Source organism: Magnolia sinica, chromosome 8 (genome assembly GCF_029962835.1).
Source record: "Magnolia sinica isolate HGM2019 chromosome 8, MsV1, whole genome shotgun sequence".
NCBI classification, from domain to species: domain Eukaryota; kingdom Viridiplantae; phylum Streptophyta; class Magnoliopsida; order Magnoliales; family Magnoliaceae; genus Magnolia; species Magnolia sinica.
In genome coordinates this window covers 82,499,895-82,525,414 of record NC_080580.1, presented here as the reverse complement: position 1 = coordinate 82,525,414, position 25,520 = coordinate 82,499,895, and the positions used below count along the sequence as shown (strand labels likewise).

Sequence of the window (25,520 nt, the reverse complement as noted above, 5' to 3'; positions counted from 1 at the left end):
GATGCTACGAGGAGGATTTTCAACACTAGTTTGATTCGTAATAAGCATAAGCAAAGGCATAACCCACAAACAACAACCAAAAACTTCATCACATTTCCACTATGATAAAAAACTTTACAAGTATAATGAGCATAAAGGGGCAATACAATGATAATAAATAAAAAGCTCCAAGATGATCTGCAAAGCGCTCCTGCCTCAGCGTTGCTGCGCTCCAATGCCACCTGCACGTAACGGTCGTGTATAAGCTTATGGAAAGCTTAGAAGGCGGTGAAAGTGTGTGCGCAAGGTAGTATTACAATTATGCGATTAGAGTAATGTGAAATATCGATGAATCCATGAATCTTGTTAGTCATACCAAGGCTATGCAATGCAAGGCATGAATGATGTCGGCATAACAAGGCCATGTGGTGCGAAATGCAACTCAAGAATGCGAATCATCATCTAAGTCCACATATCAATACAAATCAACTCGGAATATCACTTGGGTCTAGTACACTCCAACGAGTGTCACCCCATCGCATGCAATAAGGTGAGTGGAAGAGACCTCACTATCCGCGCCAATATCGGTTCGGCTCGTCATAGCGGACCCATTCCTCGAGCCGGTCGACTCAACCTAGCTTTACTCCCTCCTCTCGGGCGGTAAGGCCGCACCCCCTTCCAACCGACCACGACACGATGAGAAAAGTGCGACTGTCTGGTAATCGGCACTCGGCGCTCATGCACCCACTCGGTCTAGACGTGGAGTAACCTCCTGGTACCATAAGGGTTTATGGACTTTCACCAGGGATATCTATAACATCCCATATAGAACAAGATTTTCAGTACCAATCCCGCCAACCACGATACGCCTGTGGAGGCCACGGCCCGATGTCGCTAGGGCATACAGTACCATATCACACAATGCGAATGCGTGAATTACACTATCCAATCATGTAGCAATCCTGCGTGTATCGTGCGCTCATGTAAGGCAACATCCCCTATCCGGGAGCCCCTAAACAATCTATCCGAAGGCGTATGCTATGATAAGTCATTTCCCATATCAAGAATATATATGATGCGTATGATCATGAATCATGGAACTATACTAAACCTGTTAGATGACCTACAAGTATGGGCTTAACAATGGGCCCTAGGGAGAATTTTAATGTGGACATTTAACCAACATTATTCTTACAATGTGGACGTCAAACCAATATTGCTCCGAAGGCACGGTCGTTATAAACATTATTACATAAACCATGGTAGAGTCACACATTGTAATGGACTTATCTACATCCCATTGGGCCTCAACCCATGGACCTCCGGTACATCAAATGGGCCTCCTAACAATGGGTCGGCCATAAATGCATCAAGATGGGCCTCCTCAATGGGCCTTATAAAATCAAGGTGGGCCTCAACAACGGGTCTTGTATATGTCAAAGTGGGCCTCAACAATAGGCCGCAATGCATCAAAATATATAATTTTTATATAAATGAATCACCTCAAAAGATTAACTGGATCGCACCCCAAGTACCAGTGGTAACGATGATCTCCACTGTTAAAATCCTATAGGGCCCACCGTTATGTATTTCTTTGGGATCTGACCTATTCATGGGTTAACATGGAGATAGATGGAGTGAGAGCAAAAACATTAGCTCGATCGGGACTACCGTGGCCCTTAAGAAGTTTTGAACGGTGAATATCACTGTCCCCACTATTTTTCAACGGTGGGGATCCACTTGAACCATGGATCTAGCTCATTCTCTAGCTCATACCATGAAATGAGCTTACGAAATAGTTGAACGGTTTGGATGCAACACATACACCATGGTGGGTCCCATATAAATGGACGGTCATGGAGACAACACATGCATCGTTGGGGTCCCACCGTCCAGCACTGGACGGTGCGGTGAAAACACAAACACGGTGGTGGTTTCAACCATCCACAGCCGTGGACGGTGTGAGTGAAACACATACATCAATGGTGGGTTCCACATAAGGCCCACCATAATGTCTGCTTGCAATCCAACCCGTTGATCAGGTCACACGGTCCCTGAATGCATGGGGAAAGATAATTTTATAATGATCCAAAGCTTCTGTGACCCAGAAAAGGGTTTCAATGGTAGACGTTCATCATCACTGTTTCCTGTGATGTGGGCCACCTAAGCGTTGGACGTGGCTGAACTTTGGAGGGGGCCTACTTCAGGAAGTGGCCCACGGCTAGGACCGTGGGTCCCTGGCTCGTCCGCCCGCAGCGCAGGACGCCCGTGCGTCCTTTTTGTGTCAGCAGCAGTAACAACGCTGCTGTTGTTATATATTTCTTTTTTTTGAAAACCAAAAATTCAAGGTTTTTCATATGTGGGGCCCACTCCAAGTGAATCCATTCCAGCCATTGGATTCTACAACTAATAACAGATCCAACGAGCCCAATATTGAGTATTTTTCAGTATATAGAAATGTCAAGGAAGATTTCAACGGTGAAAACCACCATTTGCCATGGTATGGCCCGCCAGAACCTCCGATTGACTCCGTTTTTCGGTTCAACACCTAAAATGAGGTCGGGAAAGGAATGGACGGCGTGGATTGAACACATACATCAAGGTGGGGCCTATATGAGTGGGCCACCCCATAAGCTTGAAAACAAGCTGGTATTTGTGTCTTCCCTTTTGTCCAGCGTCCAAAGACGCTGCACGGTTTGGCCTTGCACAAGCATTGAGGTGGGCCACCAAATGATGGATGGTGTGGGTACAACACATTTAAAGTGGGCCCCACTTATAAATGGCTTGAAAAAAATACCTGCCTCATGGTGGGGTCTATCCTGATGGACCACATGACCATATTAACACAAGGAAAGAAAAATGAAAAAGAAAGGGAGAGAGAAAGAAAGAGAGAGTGGGACACGCATCATGGAGGGACCCCGACACTATGGGCCCTCCGTTGCAATCAATCATACATTAAGTGGGTCCCATTATATGTGGGCCCATTAATTCCAAAAAAGAAATCCAATGGTGGAGGTCCCTTCTCCACAAAAATAAATGGTCTAGATGACCCATATACAAGCTACGAAGGTAGACATCATGATGGGGTCCATGGAGAATGGCCCCATCATGGAATGATATGAGGATCAAGGTGGGCCATCGGCCATACCTAGGGTCCAAAGTGAGATCCATACCATCAATCAGTAGGCCTCACTAGGCCCGTCATCAAAGAAAAGAAATAAATTCAAAATCACCAACTGCCTTCTTCTTGCTCCCTTGGCTTCCTTTGCTCCTTAACTTTAATCCCAACGGAAGAGATGGAGTTTGGATGGTTGAGATGGGAGATGAAAGGGTAGGAAGTGGGCCACACAAAATCCTCTCATGGAGGTTGGAAAATGCTTGGACGTGACGCTCTTGGTTGCTTGGAATGACTTTGAGAAATGAGAGAGAGTTGTAAGTAAAGAGAGGGATGGGTGATGGATGTGGTGGTGATAGATGTGTAAGAGACTTTTTGACTTTTGTGGTAAATGGTGTAAGAGAAGTATGGGTGTGTAAGAACCTTTTTGACTTTGGGGTTTACTTGGGAAAGGGTGGGAGGTGATGTGTACTTGACATGTACTTGACATGATGGGATTGATTGAGGTGACTTCTCGTAGAGATTCTCTCGGGATTCGCACGCACGGTGTTTCTTCGCACCGAACGCTGGCCTGCATCTCCTGGCCAGAGTATCGGATCGGCGCGCGAGACGCGGTATCGGAACCCCGGTGACGGCGTGGTCGCAAGGGTACAAGTCTCGGTTTAAGTCGATTCAGGTTGACGGTGTGTGACGAAGGGTCGCACGCAAATACCGGTTAAGGGTCGAAGGTTGCCGAAATTCGACCAGGAAAATAACTATGTCTGCTCACACATAAATGGAACATGAGACACCCTTCGCCCATTGAAGCCCATTGATAACCGTTAGAAACTGATCCAATGTCTCGAGAGCTGGGCATGGTGGAATGGGACACTGTGTCCGAGCTGTTGGCCCATGCTGGGGTGACGAGCCTCCCTATGGTGACCGCGAGCAATCCCTTTACCAGCACTCCCCATGTGCTTGAAATCGGAGATGGAGAATCCGATGGAATAAAGGATCGCAGGGTCTTGGCCTCACATATTGAGGGGTCTCAGTCTCACAACTAGTTAAGGGCATTGATATCATGGGGTGTACCTGATTCCCCAATCTACTAGATAAATGGAATTAATTAAATACTCGGTTAACATTATTCATGCATTGCATTAGCTAGGATTTGATGACTTAGCAGTTGAGGTCGCAATGAGGGAGTGCTGGTCATGTGCAATCGTTAGACGGAGTTGCTCAAGGGAGTGTTGTAGCGAAGTCATGTATCATATCATTTATCATACATATGCATTAATAAGATTAGTTAAGGATTTATGGATGTTTGCTTTTCATTAAATTCATAAGATAATTGATGCCTGATGTAACTTAAGATTAATAGCACCCACCGAGTTGATCACCCACTCCCACTCTGGGACAGTATTTTAAAACACCAATTAGACTCTCCCGTAGTTACAGGTGATGCAGAGTACGAGGAGCCTGGCTGCGCGAGTCTTAATGAGGAGGACGAGTTGTCCTACTTCCAGCTAATGGGCGGTTCTCCATCGGCCTAGTAGACGGAGCTTGGATCGTTGGGTGTTGGACTTAGCTCACCATTCTTTTATACACATTTTGTGATTTTAGTTGGGCAATACCTTGGGCGACCCATTTACATTATTTTGAACTTGTAAACATTTAACCTCTTTCATTTCAGTAGACTAATTGTGGTTGTACTTTATGTTTCCAGTAATTCCATACTGCGCATTTAAACCTAATTAAATGTAAATTAACAAAAATCGATTATAAGTGATACTCGGGAACTTGGGAGTCGAGTGTATGCACGACCCCCAATTTTCAGGGCATTATGTATCCTTACCTCATACAGTCACCATACTAGTGAAAGCCAAGTTGAAGAAGTAGAAGAAGGGTGCTTTAAAGTGGAACAAGATTTATAACATTTTAAAAGATTGTATAAATCACTTATGTAGATAACCCAAAATACTTGAAGTATATAAATGCAACCGGTTTGAATGAATGAACGTAACCCTAAGCAATATATCAATAGACAAATGTAGAATGATAATATATGAAAACTCAATGGAGACTTTAGGAAAAAAATGATAAAAAGAAGTAGATATATTTATTCGTTTTGGTTTATAAGGGGGTGAAATAAATATACCTCGCGGAGTAAGCGTATTTTTGCCTACAAATAGTGTGTCCATAAATAATTGGTTTAGGGTTGGAAAGTAAAGCTTGGTTGCATTCAAAATAACCACTGGGTAAACGGTGAGATTTATTGTCCGAGAATACCCTATATACAATGAACGGGAAGTTATTTAATACTACTGCTAAGTATGACGGTTGATATGCATGCATTCAGAAATCATGGATGGGTGTACAACAACTCAAGTGGACGGACAGAAATATTGACCTACCCTCGCTAAGTTAAAATCCAAAAATGGTTGGGCAATGCCAGCCTCTGATTATCATGGCCACTTGTTTGTTGACCGTTGGGTATTTACATTTTTCAGTTTAATTTGAATGACTTGCATGCTACGTATGCAAATTTTAAATGCCCACGTATCATCACATTCTGTCGGAGTATCAAAAATTTCCTCTCCGGTAATATAAAGTCCTGATGGACCATGACGTGAACAATGTCCTCATGCACCGCAGCACGTACAAATGAGGCTTATGATCGGATCATCGAGACCGTTGATATTGTGGGCACTGATTCGAATGAGCGGTTCGTCAAAATTATTGCTGATAAGAGGTTTTAAAACCTTTGATCAATGTCCTAAATATAAAATGTACGGAGAAAAATACAGCTACCGTCCAAGAAACATCAAAGATGTGATGGATAGATTCTTCCACGTGAGAATGTTGTCTGACTCACATGAAATGGCCAGATAAGATCAATGCACCGTGGCTGAGTGCACGGGATACTATTCACTCATGATGGACGTAAGCTGTAATTCCTCGGTTGATGAGGAGATCCATGATACTCTGGCGGACATGAAGCTTGGTACACGTGCCCTTAGGAATTGTGCACGTGACTATTAACTCAAGTTAAATCGATGAAATTGTGGGACCCACTTTGACTAGTTCACAGTCTCAAAATCAGAGTTCTTCAATGGTCGTAGCTTCTGATTGGTAGACACTTGTTCATGGAAATGGGACCATTCGGGTTTTTTATTTTTCATTTTGTACCGTCCAATAAATGTCCACCAATCAAATAAGCAAATTTCTTTTTTTTTTGGTTCATGATATATCTAATCCGTCACTTATAAGTACGATTTTTTGTTTTTTGTTTTCCATGCGTGCAATTTCCAGTAATTTTGAAGTGCCTGCGTATCATTTATCACACTAGGCCAGAGTATAATGGTTTTCTCAATATATAGGCTACGGTGTGAGTTGGCAACACCCTGCCAAATAAGGGAGAGGATTCGGTGCGGCCACTCCCTCACCCGAGACGGTGCGGCCCTTACCGTGGGGCCTACCTTGATTTATGTATTCTATATCCACGCCGTCCATCTGTTTTTCAAGGCTATTTTAAATTATGAGGAAAAAATGAAATAGATCGAAATCTCAAGTGGACCACACTATAGGAAACAGTGGTGATTGACCATTGATGCGCCACATAAGTTTTGGATCAGGTTGATATTTGTTTTCTTTCTCTATTTGTTTTTTTTCCCTTCGTGTAGGTTTATGTGACCTTATTAACATATTAGATGGAAAATAAAAATTACATGGGTCATCAAAAGTTTTTAATGGCAGGAAGTTGAATCACTACTGTTTCATGTAATATGGTTCACCTGCTATTTGGATCTTCTTAATTTTTAGGCTCATTCCCTAAAATGATATGAAAAAACGGTTGGACGGCCTGGATATAGAATGCATACGTTGTGGATCCCACAATAAGAGTCGCACGTCTTGGGTGAGGCCGGCTCCCGTCGAATAATGGCAACTCGTTCTCTAAAAATCATCCAGTCCATCCAAATCTTGGATCTGAATTTGGATTAACAATCTTACTCATCGGATTATGGTTTTGAAATATGGACGACTGGTTGGTTTCTTTCCAACCATCCGTTTGATTGCTCCCAAACGAATGGACAGAATTCGATGGATCTGGCTCCAGGACCAATCTCCATCGACAATGGGCCCACACGGTCTGGATTGACGCACATGTGCGTACCATAGATGAGCTGCCCCTGTATATTACATTTTCCAGGCTACAATCGGCGTCCGTACCACTCCCCCATGTAAGGTGAATTTCCAGTCATTCATACGGTGGACCTAGCTAGAGATGGACTGTCCTGTTAGGTATTCATGGGACCCACCATGATGTACATGGTTTATGGATGCCGTCCATTTATTTTGGAAGGTCATTTCATGGCACTAGCCCCAAAAGAAAAAAGATTGAATGATCAAGTGGACCACACCACATGGAATGAGAATTAAATTCCTATCATTGAAAACTTTCCAAAGGCCTACTCACTGGGGAGTTTTCAACTGTAAGCTTTACATCCTTATTGCTTCCCACGGTGTTGTACACCCAATCATTAGAGGTGAACATAAACAACTCAGTTAGCTCGCTTGACTCAATTCGGAAAAGCCCAATTTGATTGGGTTAGAGGTTGAGTTCGAGCTAAGTTGAGCTGATTTTTTAAGCTTGAAAATGAGTTCGAGTTGGTCCCAATTCAACTCAAACCTAGCTTGATTCAAACTCAAATTAAACTATTTTAGTGACTCAATTACTTTAATATTGATATTGCTCACCAAGTGTTTAATAAAATGACTCAACAAGGTATGGCTTGTAACAAAGAAGGTATGCATATGAAATATATATATATGATTTTTTTATGTTGTTTAGAAGATGTTTGATAAAATATTTAAAAAACCTTTACTACTATTTTGCATAAAATATTTGTGAAAATGCTGCGCTGGTGAACTCGATTTGATCTTGGCTTGAATTGGTTGGAGTTGCTGACCGAATTGAGCCGAGCCAAGTTTGAGCAGAGGTCAGCTGGTGGCCGAGCTGAGCCGAGTTGAGGCCAACTTGACTCAATTCGGCTGGATGTACACCCCTGCCTACCCTTTAGTCTAATTCTTTTTGGGCTCATGACTACAATGATCTTTCAAAATGGATGGAAGGCACGGATATAGTATACACATCATGGTGGGCCCATGGAGCCCCTGACATGACACTCAATCTCTAACTAGGTATCAGTGTGCCAACCATGCCTGTCAACGAATCAATTTTTTTGGAAAATATATGGTTTATCATCCAACCAACGGTCAGTATTTGATGTACACACATAGCTAGATTTACATCAGACAGCACAATTATCGTACAAGAACATACATGATCGATCTGTCCCACGCGATTATCAGACCGGATCTCTCAAGCATGTGCCGTACTGGCGCACATGCCGAGAGCAGGTTTGGAGTTTCTATTCTGCGAGTATCCATACACCGCAGCAAGGTCCCAGTAAAAGAGAAAAAATGTCTGCTACAGTACATCTCGATGTATCGCGTATACGCATCTGTTACATTTGGAGTCATTTTGTAATGATCTAAACCGTTTAAATGATGGGACTCACAAACAATGTTGGACTTATCAATAAAAGAAAAGACTTCAAAATCAAAATATCAGGACTCTTCTTCATTAAGAACTTTTTCTTTGAATATTGATCATTTTATAAAATATTAGTTTTATAGGACTTTAATTACTCAATTTAACGGATAATCCAAATGACTCCCATCATGTAAACGGTTCAGATCGTTGGAAGACAATACAAGATCTAAAGGATAAATTCACGATGTAAAAACACGGCAATACGTCGAGATGTATATTACCAAACGTGAAAAAAAAGAAGAGCTCTATAGCGCCAGGCATGGCTGCTGAGCTGTCCTCCAGCAACGTTTCGGGCAGCCCGGGCAGGCCTGTATATAATAAACAACCCTCCTCTCGTATCGGATCGCCGCCTCCCGATATTACCCTCGCGTTTGGAACTCCGAAACCGATAAAAGAGAAAATATCGAAAATTGAAAAATCCTCTCTCTCTCTCTCTCTCCAAAAACCCTAGGGTTTCTAGGGTTTCAAAGAGAAGCTAGATTTCTAGGGTTTGAGAGAAGCTGGATTATCTCTCCTTCGTCCGTCTAATCTCGATGCGCCGCTGGTTCAGCGGTTTCGTCGATTAGCTTCGATTTCTCTGCGTTTCTCACACTCTCTCACAATTTGTAATTTGGTGGATTTTTTGATGGCATTGGGAGATCTGATGGCGTCGAGATTCTCTCAATCTACGGTTTCCGTCTCGAACCATCTTGATGAGTGCTCGGGCACTGGTGCAGACGATGGGGATTTTGGGAGTGGCTCCAGGAGGGAATCGGACGGTGCGAGCAGTAGCAGTAATGTGACAGCGGTGACGACGATGACGTGCATGGCGTATTTGCCGCAGACGGTGGTGTTTTGTGAGCTGCGTCATGAAGGGTTTGAGGATAGCTTGCCGTCCGGGCCTTCAGAGAGCGGGCCGGTCTCGAAATGGCGGCCAAAGGACCGGGTAACATTTGATTCTTTGTTTGCGTTGTTTTGGGTTTCTGTTATTCAGGAATTGGAATCTGCATCGGCACTGATTGATAAGTGTACCCTTAGCTTTTTCTACTTTTGGTGATGCAATGGTGCATCTTTGTACTGTTTTATTACCAAAAGTAGAAAGGGTGGTTGCATCTATCAAAGGGGGCGGGTGTTCTTGTGATTTTAGCACGCTGGTAAGGATTTCCGAATATATGTTGTCTTGTTAGGTAAGAGGGAAACGATAGGAAAGATGATTTCTCGTTGAGAAATTAGGGCAATGTAGAATAGAATAAGAAATACTGATGGAAAGCTCGGATTTGGTAGAGGAGCCATGTTGTTCTTGAGATGTGAATTGCTTTAGAACATCTTACAAGGTCGATGATCTTGTAGTTCACCTTGATTATTTCTAGATTTGGAAAGGACACATTATGATGTTTTCCGAATTGGGATTTGGGTGGATCAATAAGCTTTTACTTCCAATATGAAGAATGGGCTGTTTGGGCATCACACATTTTCTTTCTTTCTTACAATTTGCAAAGAAGGTAATTTTCTGAATCTAATTTTGAGTAGGACTTGAAATTACTCTCTTGATTTGGGTGGGAAATTTCTGTTGCTTGAATGCCCAAATACATTGTAAATGAGTACTCAGTACTCTTTTCAACAGCCACTAATTGGTGAGATTGGAGATGTTGAATGCACCTAGTACCCTGCCATAGAGGTGCTGCTTATCACCTAAGGAATTGGCTATGCTAGGGAAGTCTGTAAGGGAACAACTGATAATGCTTGGTCATAGGCGTTGCTGTCAAAATTACTATTGATTACTTGTGTATGAATGGCCTGAACTAATGCCCTTCCCATCGTAACCATACATTGATAGTTGAAATAGTGAGATAGATTCTGTTGGAATATGAAGCAGAATGCCTCTCTATGCTACTTCCATCATTGCCTTTATGATTATTTATTGGCAGCAACAAATATTCTATCACTGTATTATGATCGACAATAAAACGTATGTATCCAATTCCTTACTCTAGGCGATTCTTTTTTTGAATATATAAATTGCTAAGAAGAAAGGGACGTAGTGGACGGGGGATATAAAGCAAAGAGTTCATCCAATCCAACAAGAAGCAACATTGCTTCCGTGTTAGACATGCTAGAAAATGATTGCACCAAACACAACCCATTTCTGGCAACACTTCTCTCTACTCTATTTCACATCCATTTATTTTGGAACATACAACCCCATCCCATGGTTTTAAATATCATCTGATAGGACTCGGTATTGTCAGATTTGTATCATTTTTTGTTTGAAACCGAACATGTCACCATACCGATACGTGACCAAACCGACCAATACAGGGTGAGTTGTACCATTTTCAGTCCCCTGGTGAGTCGCATTTCGAAACCACTGCTTAAGCTATTTCCACAATGGAATCTCGTTGAGATCCCCAGAGTGCCTCTTCTTTAGATCCTTGACTATGCAGAGCCAGATGAGACAATAAAGCAATCATAGTTGTCATGGACTCCTTTCCCCCCTCTTTTTTTTTATGAATGAGAAATTTATTGAGAGACTTTTCAAGCATGAGCCACCCTCTCGCTATTCCATCTGTAAGTAAAAAACAGCAATATCATCATTGTACTCTCTTAGAGAATGATTAAAATATGCATACAAAAGGAAAGAGAAGTTGTGGATTTCATCAAGAAGAAATGAGAATCTCCAGCCTTTCTTATCAAGGAAAGAAGTCCACTCAATTTGTTAGTCGAATTGACTTCCACAAGAACTATCAGTGTACTAGATGAAGATGAGCCAATTTGATGGTATTTGGGTGCATTTACTGGCATGGATAAATAAGTATGTAATCTTGTAAGGAAGTTATATCGCTAAAAAATTCTAGCTTCAATTTGTTAGTCGAATTGACTTCCACAATCGAACTATTAGTGTACTAGACGAAGATGAGCCAATTTGATGGTATTTGGGTGCATTTACTAGCATGGAGAAATAAGTATGTAATCTTGTAAGGAAGTTATATCACTAAAAAATTCTAGCTTTTCAATGAAGTTGTACATATTAAATATAGTTATGAGTTTCAAATACTGGAGCGAGTACATTAAAATCTCTAAATCCATGTTCTCGGGTATGACAAGGAGTGGCTAAAATAAGTATGGTCATGTACAATGTTTCCCAAGGGGGCTGTTGGGTTGCTGGGAATTCATTCCCCTATTTTTATGTTCCTTATAAAAGTTACTATTGGTTTAGTGTTTTGTCTAAATTCTATTTGGTTAGCACATTGGAGTTCTTTTATTTATTTATTTATTTATATTTTCTATGGGTGGTTGGCAGATTGGATTTCCATACAGAATCTTGGGGATGTATAAATTTTCTTTGGTTTGCATTGTGAGGTTTTCTTGCAAAAAGTCTGTAGTTTGGTTTGTGAGAACATTTCCATCATGTTGGGCCTACCTGAATTGCCACAATGCCGTCCACTCTCAACAATCAATTTAAATGGACAAGTTGCCTTTGAGCAATAGCAAAAAAAGTCGGTCCTGATTGATCATATAAGAAAATGTCTGATCATTGGTATCGACAATCCACTATGAGTTCTACCTTTATTTCTGACTAAAAAATCAATTCGGCCTGATGATTCTAACCATTGGTTTAGTGGCTAGGAAAATGGATGGCATCTTTTAATTACGATATGATTGTCCGATTGGCCCACCTTTTTTTATCTCTTCCTGCTCAATACTCACTTTGATGGGATGATACGAACCATCTGATCAATGTTTATAAAAAAAAACTAGACGCTCCATATTATGCTAGAAAAGGTCCGGTCATTGATTTGGACTACCAAGACTTGGGCCCCAACTTTGATTGCCAATCTCTCAAAAAATCACTATGATTGATGATTCTAACCATCTAATCAGTGTCTATGAAATGGACAATCCACATTTATTTTACCGGAAAAGTTCCATCACTTTCATCAGATCGAATGATCCTACGACGTGGTGTCCTTGCCCCTTTAAGGCGAGACTATTCCTCGCGGATGCACACAATCACTTGCTAACCACGTGCATCAAGTAATCCATGGGGAGGGGTCTCGAACTCGTGTCTGTGGGGAGCAAACCCATGATCGAAGCCGTTCGCCCAAACCGTGACGGGTCCTAGCCATCTAATGAATGGATAGGAAATTGATCATCCATACCTATTATTGCGAAAATGGTCTAATAATGTTCTATCATGTTGGGCCTACCTTTGCTTGTCTATCCCTCTTAAAATTACTTTGATAAGATGATGCTAATGAAGCAATGGCTTGGAAAATGGATGGGCCATGTTAATTATACTAGATAGGGTCAGTGATTGGACCTTAAATCATGTGGGTCCGCATTTGATAGCCCATCCATCTCAAAAATCACTTCGATCAAACCAATTGTTGTTTCTATTAGATCTGTGAAATGCTATGCCGAGAAAAGTAACCCTAGCATGGCTACCATATAACAATTTACAATTTGGGTTTTTAGCCCAAATAGTATTTACTATAAGGGGCTGTTTGATTTTCTAATTGCGGTGGTAATTCAAGGTAAATGGGTAATAATTACTTACCTTTATGTTTCCGGCTGGATTTTCAAGGTGACGTTGACAACTCCCTTCATTTATAGCACTCCTCATGTAACCTGAGGAGAAAAAGTTTAATCCGTGGGGCCCACTATAATGTATGTGCCTTATCCATACCATCCATCCCCTCAGCCAGCTCATTTTAGGAAATGAGAGGAAAAACGAGGCAGATCCAAAGCTCAAGTGGACCACACCACAGGAAACAATGGGAATTGAACTCCTATTGAAAGCTTCTCGAGGGCCCCAAAAGTTTTGGATCAAGCTGATATTTTTGTTTTCCCTTTATCCATGACTATGTGACCTTATGAATGGGTTGGATGACAAATAAACATCAATGTGGGCCCTAGGGAGAAAACATCTTTCAACGGTTGACATCTTTAAGATCATTGTTTTTTAAGCTGTGGTCCACTTGCGCTTTGAATCTGCCTCATTTTTGGACTCATGCCCTAAAATGTGCTGTTAAAAAGGATGGATGGTGTGGATAAGTCATATACATCATGATGGGGCCCATAAATTTAAATCAGTAATAACATAGTTTTTGTGGACTGATTTTCGAGACATAATTCCAAGCTGATTTCAAACAGGTAAAGTCATAATTACTTATTTCCAGGTATTTACTCAGGTAAATTAAAAATCAAACAACACCTAAGTTTATGTTTTAGAATATAGTATTTGTGATGAATCTGTTCAACTTCAAGAACAAAAGATAAGCAAATGCAGCAGTGGAATGTGGATTTTTTTTTTTTTTTTGACAAGTGTGGTGGAATGCGGATGTAGCTGAAGGATAAGAAGTCTATGGAAAATTTCAATTTGATCAGTCTTTTGGTCCATTTGGAAGAATGCAACAATAGGACCTCATACAAAGCAGCTTTGATTGGATATGGTCTTTCAGAAAACCAGAGGGAGGTTCATCTCTTGGGTGTTGGGGAACATGCATTTTAATTGTTGGTGCTATGCAATATATTTTGGATATGTTTGGGAATTCTGTTCCTCTTGTATAGGAGGATATGGGATAATCTCTTGTTATTACTCACCCTCCCTCTTTTTTTTTTTTTTTTTTCCCTTTTTGCTTTTTAATAAAACCATCAATTACTAGTGGAAAAACTCTCCTATCCTAATATAGATGGTTTATAATATAAGTGTATTTCTTCCAGTAAAGCTGATTGGTTGGAGAGGGATCTCGGGGAACACCAAATCTAGATGATATTCAAGATGGGGCCAAGGCTTGGGGACCTTTTATCAGAGATGTTGTAGCATGATCAAGGAGGATCTTGTGAGGTTATGAAAGAGTTTTGTGATTTGGCAAGCTTCTGTAAAAGGCATCACCTTCTTCCCTAAGAAAGGGATCATATGATCTGAAGAAATTTTGGCAGAAAACTTCAATGACTAATTAGTAGTCTTTATGAGATTATTGCTAAAATGTTGGCAAATAGGTGTTGAAGGTCTTTGTATGAGCTTATTTCCCTGTTTCAGGGGTGTTTAACTGTTTATACATGAGCAGCAAATTCTAGATAGGGCTCTTATTGGAAAAGAACATGTCCATATAAAAGAAAGATGGAAATAGTTGGGAAATGGGAATTCCTTTAAAATCGATATGGGAAAAGCATATGACCATGCCAATTTGGATGTTGTTGCCTATTTGTTGTGTTGTCTGGGTTCGAAAGAAAGGTGGAGCTGCTGGATACTGGAATGCTTGTCAACATTGTAGTTCTGTGTTGATCAATGGTAGTCTGGTTGGTTTCTTCAGTATGGGAGCTTCAGCAAGGCGATCCACTATCACTGTTTTTATTCATGACTGTGGCAGGGGCTCTTAGTAGGATGTTCTGCATAGGTGAGCTGTGCAGTTAACTTATAGCAATTGAGGTTGGCAATCCTCCTATGGCATCTCAGATCTCCAATTCCTAGATGACTCTTTATTATGCAAGTTAGATTCAAAAGAACTAGTTCCAGAAAGTTAACATCCGCATGCCAGATTGTAGAGTCAGAAATCACCCAGAGCAATCTGAGCACAGTAACATGTACAAAAGATGGATAGTTTCTCCCTTAAGTCTGCTACCATTAAAGATGATTCTTCTCTGCAGTTTTTCTTTTCAAAATGACCATTCCAATCACTTGTTTATGGGCTAATTCCCACATATAAATCTGAGCGTAAGGCTTTCCTTTTTGGTTCAAAATCTATACTAAATACCACACAATCTGTACTTTCCAATAAATGACAACCAAAGAAGGATGCCACTTCAAAAAATAATAAGCAATCTTAAAAGAATTCTTGATACTGCTTGATTTCTAAAAATAGGGAACCTCTTCCTAAAGAGACTCCCTTTACATGTTTACTAAAAGAAAGTACAAGCATGCAGTTTATAGGGTTGTGTACATGGCCATACGGTTGTTTATACCTTAGTTGCAGGATCCTTTTAACTAGGCGTTGCTACCGCTTCAAATCATGCTTCCAACTCTCCTCCCTGCTCATGCTTCCTACGTATCTCTACTTGTTTACGTTTTGGAACAGACACTACCCCGCTTCCATACCCGAATTTGTATCTGCTTCACTTCACACTTAATGTGACTATAGCTTATACAGCTGTATACAATTGTATGGTTCTGCATTTTGCCATTTGCATGAATCTTTATCTCATCTACGACGCATGCACACACATGCACATCCATATGCATGCTTCTTTTAGCATCCAATATGAAAAGCTATATGGTCTGAATGGTTATTGGGTTGCAAAGTTAACCTCAACAAAATGCTTATCAAGGTTGGGTATTGATTCGATCCTTGAGGTGCCTCTCACTACTATCCTTGGGTGCATGGGTTTAAATATCGGTTTTGGTGTGCTACTCACTTGGGGATGGAAGCTAGTACGACTCACCCCGTATTGGTCCATCTCAGTCTATTTCAATTGGTTTCGGTCTTCTTTTGTGCTGGTGACTCGTATCAATTCAGATTGAAACTACTTGGATTGAACCGAGTTGTGTCAGATGATTTTGTAAACCCTGCTGTAGGGTTAGTCAGTGTGGCCTTTCATGTTTTTGGTTCTCTCTCGTGGTGTTAAGCCCCATGTCCCGGCATTTTGGACTCTATAGTGGAAAATTTCAAAAGAAGTTTGTGTCGTTGAAACATTGATTCTTGCCCTTTAGGGGATGGATTACGCTGACTTTATCTTTGTTGACTGACCTTCCAGCCTATTACCTTCTCTCTTAAAAATCCCATCTTCAGTGGTGAAAGGATTGGAAAGAATTCAAAGGGACTCTTCATGGCAAGCAAGGGGAAGAGAACACAATATAGCTTGGTTCAATGGAGTCTAGTCCAAATATCGTAATTTGTAAATGGAGGGCCGTTTTGGTTATAGGAAGCATTGAATAAAGAAATTGGGCTCCCTCTCAAAATGGCAGAGGTGCTTTGAAGTTGAAGAGGTTTTGTGGAGGAAGCTTATCCAAACCAAAGTAAATACAGGGTCAAGGAAATGGATTGGTTACCCAGTTATAGGGATGGGTTTTTGCTGGAGATGGTTTGTGTGGAAGAACACTGCCAAGTCCAGTGGGGAATCATGTGCAAAGAAACTGCTGAAACCCTCCAATGGAAGGTTTCAGTCTCTGAACTACATGTATCACGTGCAAAGAAGTGGAGGAATCTGCTGAAACCCTCCTATGGATTGTTTTTGGACAATGCCAATCTTTTTGTATTTCATTGCCAGATTTAGAGGCCTAATCCTCTGTGTGGGTCATTTGCTGTAAACCAATCCTTCCTAAGGTTGCCTCTTTCTGTTGTACAACACTCGTCAAATGTATCCTCACATTGGATTCTCTTCATCACAGGAACTTTCCGAATATATGTACCATGCACCAAGAAATGGAGGAATCTGTTGTTCAACTTCTCGTGGGTCGTAATGCGTCTGTTGAAATTTGGGGTTCTCTTTTTACCTTTTTTGAGGTGTGTTGGATTCTTCAAAAGAAAGTGGCATAGATTTTTGAAGGATGGCATGGAGGTCTGTTCAGAGAAAGAGATAACTTATTGTGGCAATTGCTCCCAGCTGCCATCTTGTGGGGCATTTGGTAATAGTGAATAGACGGATATGGTTGAAGATAAAGTGTGGTTGGTGCATAAGGTAATAAGTAATAGCAGAAATTTAGAAGCTACTTGATAGGATGGGCCCTTGAGTGAGAGAAATTTAAAGTAAGTGGCGGCATCAGTTTCTTCCAAGTGGAAAGAAGCCCTGATTACACTTCCTCCATCCAAAGAAATCTTAAGCAGCTCATTTTGCTCTCAGGTTGTTGGAAGCTAAAGTTGAGTGTCGAGGGATTCTTGTCTGCCTTGGAGGGAGGTCTAGGGATTGGCTGATGATCAGGATGGCCAACATAGTGTGATTTGGGGCTTCTTCAGGTGGAAGTATGCATCAACATAGTGGAAGCAAATGTGATGCGTGAAGGCCTTAGAATTATTTCCAACTTACTACAAGATCTGGTAGTGGTGCAATGCAAACCTCTTCTTATGAGATGTTGGACTGGATTGCGGAAATATCAATTGAGCCTGGCATCTAGGCTTATTTTAGATGAAATCAAAGATGTCATGGCTCGGCAAAACATCCCATTTTTGTAGCCTTGTATGATCCCTTGCAGGCCACCCTAAAGGGTGCAGACTGCAGAGTCATGTAAGTTGCATCGTTCTTAGTTTTCTTTAAAGCAAGCTTCATTGTCCATAAAAAGAAGCATAAATCTAAATAATTGACGGGTTTAGACTTCAAAACACCTATAGGTCTAGAGTTCAAATCTTAGGGAAGGGAATATCTCTGCTTAACATTATTCCATTACCTGGGTATCAGGCTCGTTTATGCAGTTTTTAGAAGGATCCTATTATCAAGTCTTTTGAAGGTGACAGCAGAGTGCGTAATCCATTTTTGAGATCCATAGGCAGTAACATTGCAGTGTTTTATTCTACCATGGCCAAGACAAGACATACACAGTAAGGCTAGCTGAATCAGTCAAGATTTGTTTGAGTCATGCCTTGTTGAGTTGTACCATTTATGTACTTTAGTTGAGGAAAAAACCCACAAAACATCATTGTGTAATTGATTTAGGCAAAAGGAAAGTAGAAATCATACAGACTTGATATTGTTGTAACGGACTTGATACTTACCAATCAATAAAAAATGTTATTGTTGCCGACAGGCTTGATACCTAATCAAAAATACTGTTTTACCGACCTGTTAGTTGTTATCCATATCCATATGAACTAGACTAAACCATTTTTACCAGACCAAGAGAAGGAAACGGGAAATGGTTCGCGAGGCACATGCATGAAACATTTCATTTTATAATTGTTTTTATAATTGTTATCGCGTTTAGCCAGAAGCATGAAGCAAATGCGGAAAATGGGAAGTGAGCCTGTTGGTATTTGCGAGGGGAAATGAGTTTCCTAGTAGCTAATCCTAGACCTTCTATTCTAACTAAATAAAAGGAAATTTCCTCTAGAAGTGACTATGCATTGCCTAAACGCAATTTACTGACTTAAAACTCCCTTAAACAAGCAAATCGAGGCATTAACGGGTTTTGGGCTGACCATTGCCAAATCTCTTATTTGCAATTATCTTCTTTTAGTTAATCTAATGTTGTTCTCTATTTTTTATTCTTACTTCTTAGGTTGTTCGAGTGATCTATGACACAAAAATTATGTTTGATGCTTTTGATTTGTGAGTTTGATGTTTCAACCCCTGTTAGTTTGACCCTAATATTTTTTGCAGATGAAGACTAGTTGTGTGGCTCTTGTTTTATGTTTAAATATAAGTGTTGATCCACCAGATGTAATCAAAATATCTCCCTGTGCCAGGATGGAGTGCTGGATAGGTAAGATGGATCATGCACTACTGTTTCTTTCATTATGCGTTTTTGTTTGTGTACCACATGTTTTTGAATCATGCAACTGGTTCTTCTGTTTCTTTTTTGTTTTTGTTTTTGTTTTGTTGAGAAATGATGATTTTATTGACAAAAGGAACAGCAAAAACAGTAAACATCCACTTTGATGTGACCCTCTTGTATTGTTACTCAGTGACCATAGCAAAACAAGAGAACAAAAACATAAGCAGGGAGCTCTCGGGTGCCCAACCCAACACCACAAAGTACAAGCAAATTTAGAGCCCACCCCAATCCCTCGAGAGGTTTTGCCAAGGAACAACCTCTAAACCTCTACCTTGGCAATGCCAAATTAGAAATCATTGGAGTAATCCTTCTGATTGACTCCATTGATGGACATTTACATTTGGAGATCCTGTTATTCCTCTCTTTATAGAACCCATGATATTTCGAAAAAAAAAAAACCCATCTTCTATAAGATCCATTAGGCCTTTAAAAGGACCACCCTGCCATTCTGGTAGTGGCTCACCAATGGAATCATTGGAGACCCAAACGACCCCTATGTGAGATGGGAGAGCAACCCTAGCTAGGGCTGCAAATTGGTTTGGGTCAACCTGCACCTGACTGACCCAAACTGAGTTTGGGTCGGGTTGTGAAAGTCCTTGGGTTGGGTTTGGGTTGAATGATGCCAGCCCAATTTGAATCTAGGTTGGGTTCAGGTTGAGCAAATTCAGGTCAGCTTAGGTCGGGTTGGGAACAAGGTATTCCCAAACGGTTGCATAACGGCCGTTACCTAATGGGCACAGTGGTAACTATTACACGTTAAGGGGTTGTAACGGCCGCTGTTACGGAAAAAATGACCCATAATGACTTGTAATAGTTAGTGTTCGAGTTGTTGGTATTGCTACAGGTTTCGTTGGCCAAAGACAAAGATATAATATCGTTATCACCGATAATATCGTCGATAACTGGAAATGTGGGAGAAACAACGGGAAACATGGAAAATTTGTGGAATTTTTCAATGAAACTTTAGAAGATGTCTGAATACACATATTTGCGCATTTAGGAATAACAAAATTGCAAAAAGAATACATACATAATAAGTTTTCGTATAATGGAGGCCTAAAAGCATGCAATGCCATAAGATATTACTCCAGTAGTAACCAAAATCCTACATCCATACAACAATCCATCCACTTGTCACATCCCATCTCATCCCATCCCATCCATCTATCCAACCATCCCACCATCCATCCATCCATCCATCCATCCAACCATCCCATGCATGCATGCATTTGAAACTTTTATGGCTCCAAAAAAGTTTTTAATGATGGGCATTCAATGACTGTTATTTCTTGTGGCATGGTCCACTTGAGACATCAGATTGGTGGGTATTCATATAATTGTCCTAGCTGATGAGAATGGCCTCTCATTTGACATAAGGCATCTACATAGTGGGTCCAATATTGTGAGTGGCTTAGATCTCATAGAAATATTTGAGGATTTCATATGTAAAAGCCAATATTTAATTATTTATAAAAATGTATATAGTCATTTGTTTATTAAGAATTTTGGATATGGAGTTGTGAGTTGTGACCAATTCATTTAATCTCCAAAAAGAAGCATGGATTGGATCGTCAAAATATTTTTGCATATGGGCCCAGTCCAGCGATGTATGATGATAATCCTATTCCCAAAATAGGCAATATGAACTTGTTATCCAAAAAATCCAGCTTGACTAGGTTGTGACCCGAAACCTGGATATGAACATCGTGAGATCTTAACCATAAGGTCCATTTAGGGCCATGCTGCCCTTCTGTTTTGCAATCCTATTTTAAGGCATGGTGCAAAAAAACTACGTAGATACAAATTTCAGGCGGACCACACCTAACACCATATGAAAGAGTGGCCATTGAATGGCCACCTTTAAAAACCTTTTTTGGGCCAGAAAAGTTTTTCATCAAGCTGATATTTGTTTTTTTGTCTTTCATCCAGGTTTATGTGACCTTATCAACATATTGGATGTTCAATAAATATTATGGTTGACCCTACGAAGTTTTTAATGGTGGGCGTTTGATGAACACTGTTTTCTGTAGTGTGGTCCAGCTGAAATTTTTATCTACTTAATTTTTTGGAATATGCTCTATAATAATCTAGCAATACAGATGGACGGTGTAGATATGCAATTCATATATTGAGGTGGGCCCTACGGTCAGGGTCCTACCCACTTCAATGATTCCAGGTTCATCGAATTAGTGTTCCTCAAAATAAGATGCAGATGGCTTGCCAAAGCCTTTCGCAACGACTTCCTACGACGGGAATGTAAGTAAGGCCTATGGTAATTTTTGTGAGATTAAGTTAGGAAATGGGCCCAAAAACGAGGCAAATCCAAAACTCAAGTGTGCCGTAGCACAAGAAATTCTGAGAATTGAACCTCCATCGTTGAAACATTCGTAGGTTCACATAAGTTTTGGATCAGGTTAATATTTTTGTGTTTTCAGTTTATGCCAGTAGGGATGACCTTGTGAACGACATGGATGGCATATTAACATCACGGTGGACCTCAAGGAGGTTTCAACGGTAAGCATTTCTCTACCAGATGTTTCTTGTCATGCGGTCCACTTGAGTTTTGGATCTGCTTCATTTTTTGTCCCATGTCCCAACATGATCTGGAAAAATGGATGGACAAAGTGGATTTCTCACAAACATCTCATGTCCCTGTCTCAAGAAGTTCTTGAGAAAGCCTTTCACAGGCAATTCATGTCCTGAAAATCTGGATGGAGTTGCACACCCAATCCAATGAAGTTCGTGCGACCCTGACCATGGCCCACCTAGATGCATGGCATTGTATATTTGTGCCGTTCATTAATTTTGGCAGATCATTTAGGCCACGAGCCCAAAAACTAGGCAGATCTAAATCTCAGGTCGACCACACCACATGAACACATTGGTCATTGAATGGCCCCCATTAAAAACTTCTTGGGAGCCACGAAATTTTAATCAAGCTGATATTTATGTTTTCCCTTCATCCAGTTTGTGTTACCTAATCGAGCGGTTGGATGTCAAATAAACATTACAGTGGACCCTAAGAAGTTTTTTATGGTAAGCATTCTATCACCAATGTTTCCTTTGGTGTGGTTCACCTGATATGTGGATCTGACTCATTTTTTTGCTCAAACCCCAAAATGACCTTCCAAAATAAATGGATGGAGTGGATAAAACTGATTAACATCAATAGGGCGCACAGAGCACTGAAGGAAGCACATTTCACGATTCGCAACTTGCACCAACATTGTCCCCGTAAAAATCGAAAGCGGAAGCTATTTGGGGGAAACGGGGTTTGAACCCACCATTTCAAAACCTTACATTTCTACCCAAATCTCTACCAAAAATCCAAAAAAAAAAAAAAAACCTTGAAGATTTGCCGAAATTCCTAATGTGTTTGAAATGTCATCTAATCGAAGGAAAAAAAAAAAGAAAAATTGGAGATTTTTTCGTTCCTACAAAATACCGGTCCACAGTTGTCAATCGGTTCATGACTGGTCCACCAAATATGGTTTCTGATCTACCAGTTCTGTTCTACAGGTACCGGAAATCACTCTCATTCTCTCTTGAATCTTAAATAAATCGAAGTGAAAAATTTTCCTTTTTATATATGTATATATATAGGTATATATATTTCGATTTTTTACATAAATACGTCGTCGCGACACCCCATTTTATTGTGAAAATGAAAAAATCGCCGAAATTTCGGCGACTTTTGGCAGAGAAACGATATTAGTGGGTTTCGGAATCACTGTGGTGGCGAGACACCGAAATTATCAGCGAAATTATCAATTTCTCGTTGACAATTTAAACACTGATAACAGTCCTGTATGTCCGTTATGGGCCAAAATAGTTTTTTTTTTTTCTCTTTTAATTTTTAAGGAGCCATATTGTAACAATAATGGCACCGGCCATTCCAGCTACTGTTACTGTTATGGAATTGGGAATGGTCACATGTATTTGGGTCAGTTGGGTGGGTTGTGTCAAGTCAGAGGATTTAGGGTTGTGTTCAGGCTGCAAAACCGACCGGGTCAGGTTGGTCCTCTTTAGGTTTGGCACTGACCCTCAACCTGACCCAGTCCGCTGAAGTTGTACCCCTAAAACTAACCTCTCTTGCCACCAAACAATGTATATCCAGTTGGTTTACGATTTCTCCCTCTTTCATGTTTCATGTATGCGTAAGATTGTGCTGGATATTACTTGTATCGATTACGTAACAAAAGCAAAAGAAAACTAATATGTTGCTCATACTTGTTTAATTATACCCTTTGTGTTGTTCAAATAGGCATTTTACACTTCTTATTCACATTCTTAACTCTCAGAAATTGTACGAGTAGATAATAGTATTGGATTAATAGATCATAAATGTCATCATTTGTGTGCTGAGCACTTAATTTATGATGGATGGATATTTTTTCTATCCCTATTGAATGAAGGGAAGATACCCTGAGCTTTCTTGCTGTAACTAACGGACGCATTTTGTTAAGCAGAAAAAAACAAAAGGCTGCTGGAAGGAAACAAAAGAAAGCATAAACCAGCAGAATGACATCCCAGTGGGGAGAAGGGCTTCAATCCCGTATTACCTAAGCAATGGATTACATTCCCTAGGCCCGTGTTTTTGGGCATGTTGGAGCTCTTCTGGTCATCTCCCTGTGGGTTTTCTGTGGGAAAGTTTTCGCCCTTGGCTTGTTCTTTGAGTAGGATGGCTACTCATCAACCCTTCCCTTCATGTAGTTTTGCTTCTTTTCTGTTTCAGTCTTAGTTGCAGGATCCTTCTAACTAGGTGCCGTTTCCGCTTCAAATCCCTGGTTTGGGATCCCGCTCCCGCTTCCACTTCCTAACTATATATACTTGTTTACATCTTGAAAGAGATCGTTCACTGCATCCATGCCCGAAGTTCTTGCAGCTTTGCTTCACGCTTCGTGCAACTATAGCTTCAAGAAGATTTATGTTGCTTCTTCAAAAAATAAAAAGTTAAGCTTCTTTTGGAGCTCGATTATCATTAAAGAAATTAAAGATTTCTATTTAACAAATTCTTTGCTACTAATAATAACAATCTTAAGTAGATCAATGGTGGATCAATTGGTTCTCACCCATAAAATCAAGGTCCAAATCTCTATAAGTGCATTTTGGGTGCGAGCCAGATGAATGGTAGACAGTGCATGTTTCAACATTGAGGTCTTGGGTTAGAAGCTTTGAACCCAGCTTACCATTCAAAAGGAGGGCAGAAAAAAGGAGAAACTGCACTGATGGTTGGCCTATTCTATAGCATTCTTATAGTCATCTCTTATTATCCTTGATGTAATTGTCATCTGGTGCAATCAATCTTAATTAATTAGCAGCTCTCAACTTTACTAGGTTACCAATATATGGGAAGGATATGCCAGGTGGATTTGGTATACATCTTGTGTGTATTTTGCACATAAAATTGTAAGTCTTTGACATGAGTGACGTTTTATGGATGGTTACCTATTTTAAAGTATACAAGTTATTATAGATATATTTCACTTAGGAATAGTGGGTCAGAGCGAGTGATGCTAGCTAGCACTACATTGTTGAGGATGGGCTTGCCAGTACAGAGAGATTTGAATTAAGGATTGAAAACTGTTGGAGGCAACTAATCTTTTTTTTCGTTTTCTTTTTCTTTTTTCAAGATATAGAGTCAAGATAATGAAGTTCTTGCAGCTTTGCTTCACGCTTTGTGCAACTATAGCTTCAATAAGATTTATGTTGCTTCTTCTTCTTCTTCTTCAAAAAAAGTTCAGCTTCTTTATAGGGATCATGTATGAAACCCAATTAGGAGCTCAATTATCTTTAAAGAACTTAAATATTTCTATTTAACAAATTCATTGCTTCTAATAATAACAATCTTAAGTAGATCAATGGTGGATCAATTGGTTCTCACCCATAAAATCAAGGTTCAAATATCTACAAGTGCATTTTGGGTGTGAGCCAGATGAATGGTAGGCCGTTCATGTTTCAACATTGAGGTCTTGGGTTACAAGCTTTGAGCCCAGCTTATCATTCAAAAGGGGGGCAGAAAAAAATAAGAAACTGCATTGATGGTTGGCCTATTCTATGGCATTCTTTATAGTCATCTCTTATTATCCTTGATGTAATTGTCATTTGGTGCGATCAATCTTAATTAATTAGCAGCTCTCTACTTTACTAGGTTACCAATATATGGGAAGGATATGCCAGGTGGATTTGGTATACATCTTGTGTGTATTTTGCCCATAAAATTGAAGTCTTTGACATGAGTGACGTTATATGGATGGTTACCTATTTTAAAGTATATAAGTTATCATAGATATGTTTCACTTAGGAAGAGTGGGTCAGAGTGAGTGATGCTAGCTACCAGCCTACCACTACATTGTCGAGGATGG

General features: G+C 40.3%; 1 protein-coding gene across 5 annotated transcripts in view; it reads left to right on the top strand.

The window, feature by feature from the left end:
* The first annotated feature begins 9,047 nt into the window (after window positions 1–9,047).
* Window positions 9,048–25,520, top strand: part of LOC131253528 (regulatory-associated protein of TOR 1) — a 40,939-nt gene continuing 24,466 nt past the window's right edge. For 2 of the 5 annotated variants that reach the window (XM_058254557.1, XM_058254555.1), the window contains exons 1-2: window positions 9,048–9,615; window positions 18,981–19,083. In XM_058254557.1, coding sequence (XP_058110540.1) covers window positions 9,316–9,615; window positions 18,981–19,083 — 403 coding nt within the window. In that variant the 5' untranslated portion in view covers window positions 9,048–9,315. Of the gene's footprint in view, window positions 9,616–18,980; window positions 19,084–25,520 lie in introns of those variants that run through there. The other 3 variants (XM_058254556.1, XM_058254558.1, XM_058254559.1) reach the window with 3 other exon arrangements.